At 53.5% G+C, this 2,341-nt stretch overlaps 1 protein-coding gene across 1 annotated transcript in view; it reads right to left on the reverse strand.

Moving 5' to 3' along the window:
- Window positions 1-1,431, reverse strand: part of LOC108444936 — a 3,649-nt gene extending 2,218 nt beyond the window's left edge. Inside the window, exon 1 of the mRNA XM_017727261.1 lies at window positions 682-1,431. Coding sequence (XP_017582750.1) covers window positions 682-1,252 — 571 coding nt within the window. The 5' untranslated portion in view covers window positions 1,253-1,431. The remainder of the gene's footprint in view (window positions 1-681) is intronic.
- Between the last annotated feature and the right edge of the window lie 910 nt (window positions 1,432-2,341).

Genomic DNA, 2,341 nt, shown 5'->3' on the forward strand with positions numbered 1-2,341 from the left:
TGGCTGAACAGTTGAATCTGAGAAGCCTATTTGCTCAAAGTCAGGCTATTTTATTTTATTTTATTTTTTAAATGTAATTTTATTTTATTTTATTTTATTTTATTTTATTTTATTTTATTGCAAGAACTCCCCTGCAAGAGCAAAGGGTCTCCCTTCCCCATCCAGCTCCCACCAAAATCTCCCTCTGCCCCAACAGCTCCTCTCCTGCACGAGTGAAAGCCAGAAGGGCTTTTCCGAGCCCTGCAGCCTCTCAGGTTGTGTTTCCAGAGCTCCTTTTCCTCTTTATTTCGGCTGCACAGGGAATGGGAAGAGCTCCGGCCGGATCACAGCTGGGGGAGGTCACAGCAACCCCAGCACTGCCAGGGCCTGGGCTGGAAGAAAGGCTGGAAAAATGGGAGTGGGGATGCTGGGAGGAGAAAGGCTGAAAAGAAGGGATTTGGGGGCTACTGGGGGGAAAAAAAAAGTAAGGGAAAACCCCATCCTTCTTCACAAAAAGTAAGGAAAAATCATCTTTCTTCACCCAGTTTTTGGAAGGGAAACGCAGACTCCGAGCTTTGTTTGAGGCTGAAAAGCCTGGGAGGACCCGGGGTCTCAAATCCCCCCCCAAATGACCCAGTGACCTCCAGTGAGGAATTCCCTCCCTCCCTCCTTCCTTTCCCAGGATTTCTCGGGAATACTCACAGCTCCGGAGCCGCCGCGCCGAGCGCAGGTGGAGCATGGCTGGAAAAGCTCCGCAACTTCCCCTTTTCCCAAATCCTCCGAGCATCCCCTTCCTTCCTCCCACTCCCCGCCGGGCTGCGAGCGGCGCCGGGAGCAGCCGGGGTTGGGAATTGCTGCGTGGGAGGGGGGGAAAAAAACGGGAACAAAAATCCGCGTAAATCCAGCGGCGCTGCAGTTCCCCCTCTGGGAGATGTAGGACGCTCAAGGCGGGGAGGGTTTCCCCATCTGGGCTCCTCCTCGGAGCGGCAGCCGGGGCTGTGCGTGCGAATTCCCGGCGTTCCCAGTCCATCCCTAAGCCTTTTATGGCTCCCCACGCTCGCACAGGATGTTCTGGAACGGCCGCGCTCCCCCCGCTCCCCGCCCTAAACCGGCACCGACAAAACTCCTGGGAAAGGGAGGCGGGAGGGCAAAAATCGGGAAGCAGGAGCTGGAAAGACGGAGCTGAGAGGAGGCAGAGACCCCGCGGTGATGGTGGGAAGGGATGGGGGCTGCCCCTGGGGGAATGCCAGGGATCAGGGAGGGAAGAGCCCATCCCATGGGTGTCACCCCGGAATGGGGAAAAGGGGCACGGCAAGGCAGCAGAACCCCCAAATTCTGCTCCTGCACCCCACAAGGAGCTTGGGGGAGTGGGATGTTGGGACCTTCTCCCAGCCCGCCGGTCATCCCGGGGTTTTTCTGCCTTGACCTGATTCCCTCAAAAGGTGTTGGAAGCGTCTCCTTCTCCTCCAAGTGCTGCAGATGGATCCATGGATGGATGGAGGGATGGGTGGAGGGAGGGATGGATGGATGGATGGATCCATGGATGGATCCATGGATCCATGGATGGATGGATGGATGGATGGATCCAGCCTCACCTTCCATGATGAACACCCGAGATAAACAAGAAAAAACGGGATAAATCAGGGGGAAAATGGGGAATTGAAACATGACAGGAACAGCTCAGCCACAAATCCCAGCTGTTCCAAGCTTCCCGATGGCTGAGCCGGATCCAGCAGGCTGGAAAATGTTTTTCTGGGAATGATGGATTCCCGCTTTTTTTGGTGCCTCAAAAAAAGCTGATTTAAATTCTCCCAGCCTGCTCGGGAATGGTAAAGGAGGTGTCGCTGTTAAAAAATTACCAATAGTCCTGAGAACCTCTAGAATCCCTGCAATTCCACATCTGTTTCCATGGGAACAGCAGGAGAGGTGCAGGAATTCCTGCAGATGACACCAACGAGCCCAACGGGGAGGTTTTAATTCCCGGTTCTAATTCCCTTTTTTCCACCTGCAGCACCTCAGGCTGAGCCAACTCCATCCCTAAAACATTCCTGGGATGGGAGGAGCTGCAGGAGGAAGGAAAATGGGGGGGAAATGGGAAAAATCGGCTCTGGAAATGCAGGAAAAGGGGTTTTTTTGGGAATAATGAGGATGTTGTGGGTAAAGAGGGAAAACAGGGAATTTTTTCTGCCAGCAGGGAGAGAAATGCAGGGGACTGGAGGTCCTAATTTTTTCCCAGAGATTTTCCAAGCTGACAGTTAATTAAGGAGTTAATTAAGGAGTTCTCCAGTGCAGAGAGCTCCCTTAATCCGGGCAGACAGCAGCCAGGAACTCCGGGATTTCTCCATCAGATTTTCACCCACAG

Source organism: Corvus brachyrhynchos, unplaced genomic scaffold (assembly GCF_000691975.1).
Source record: "Corvus brachyrhynchos isolate BGI_N302 unplaced genomic scaffold, ASM69197v1 scaffold72, whole genome shotgun sequence".
Lineage (NCBI taxonomy): Eukaryota > Metazoa > Chordata > Aves > Passeriformes > Corvidae > Corvus > Corvus brachyrhynchos.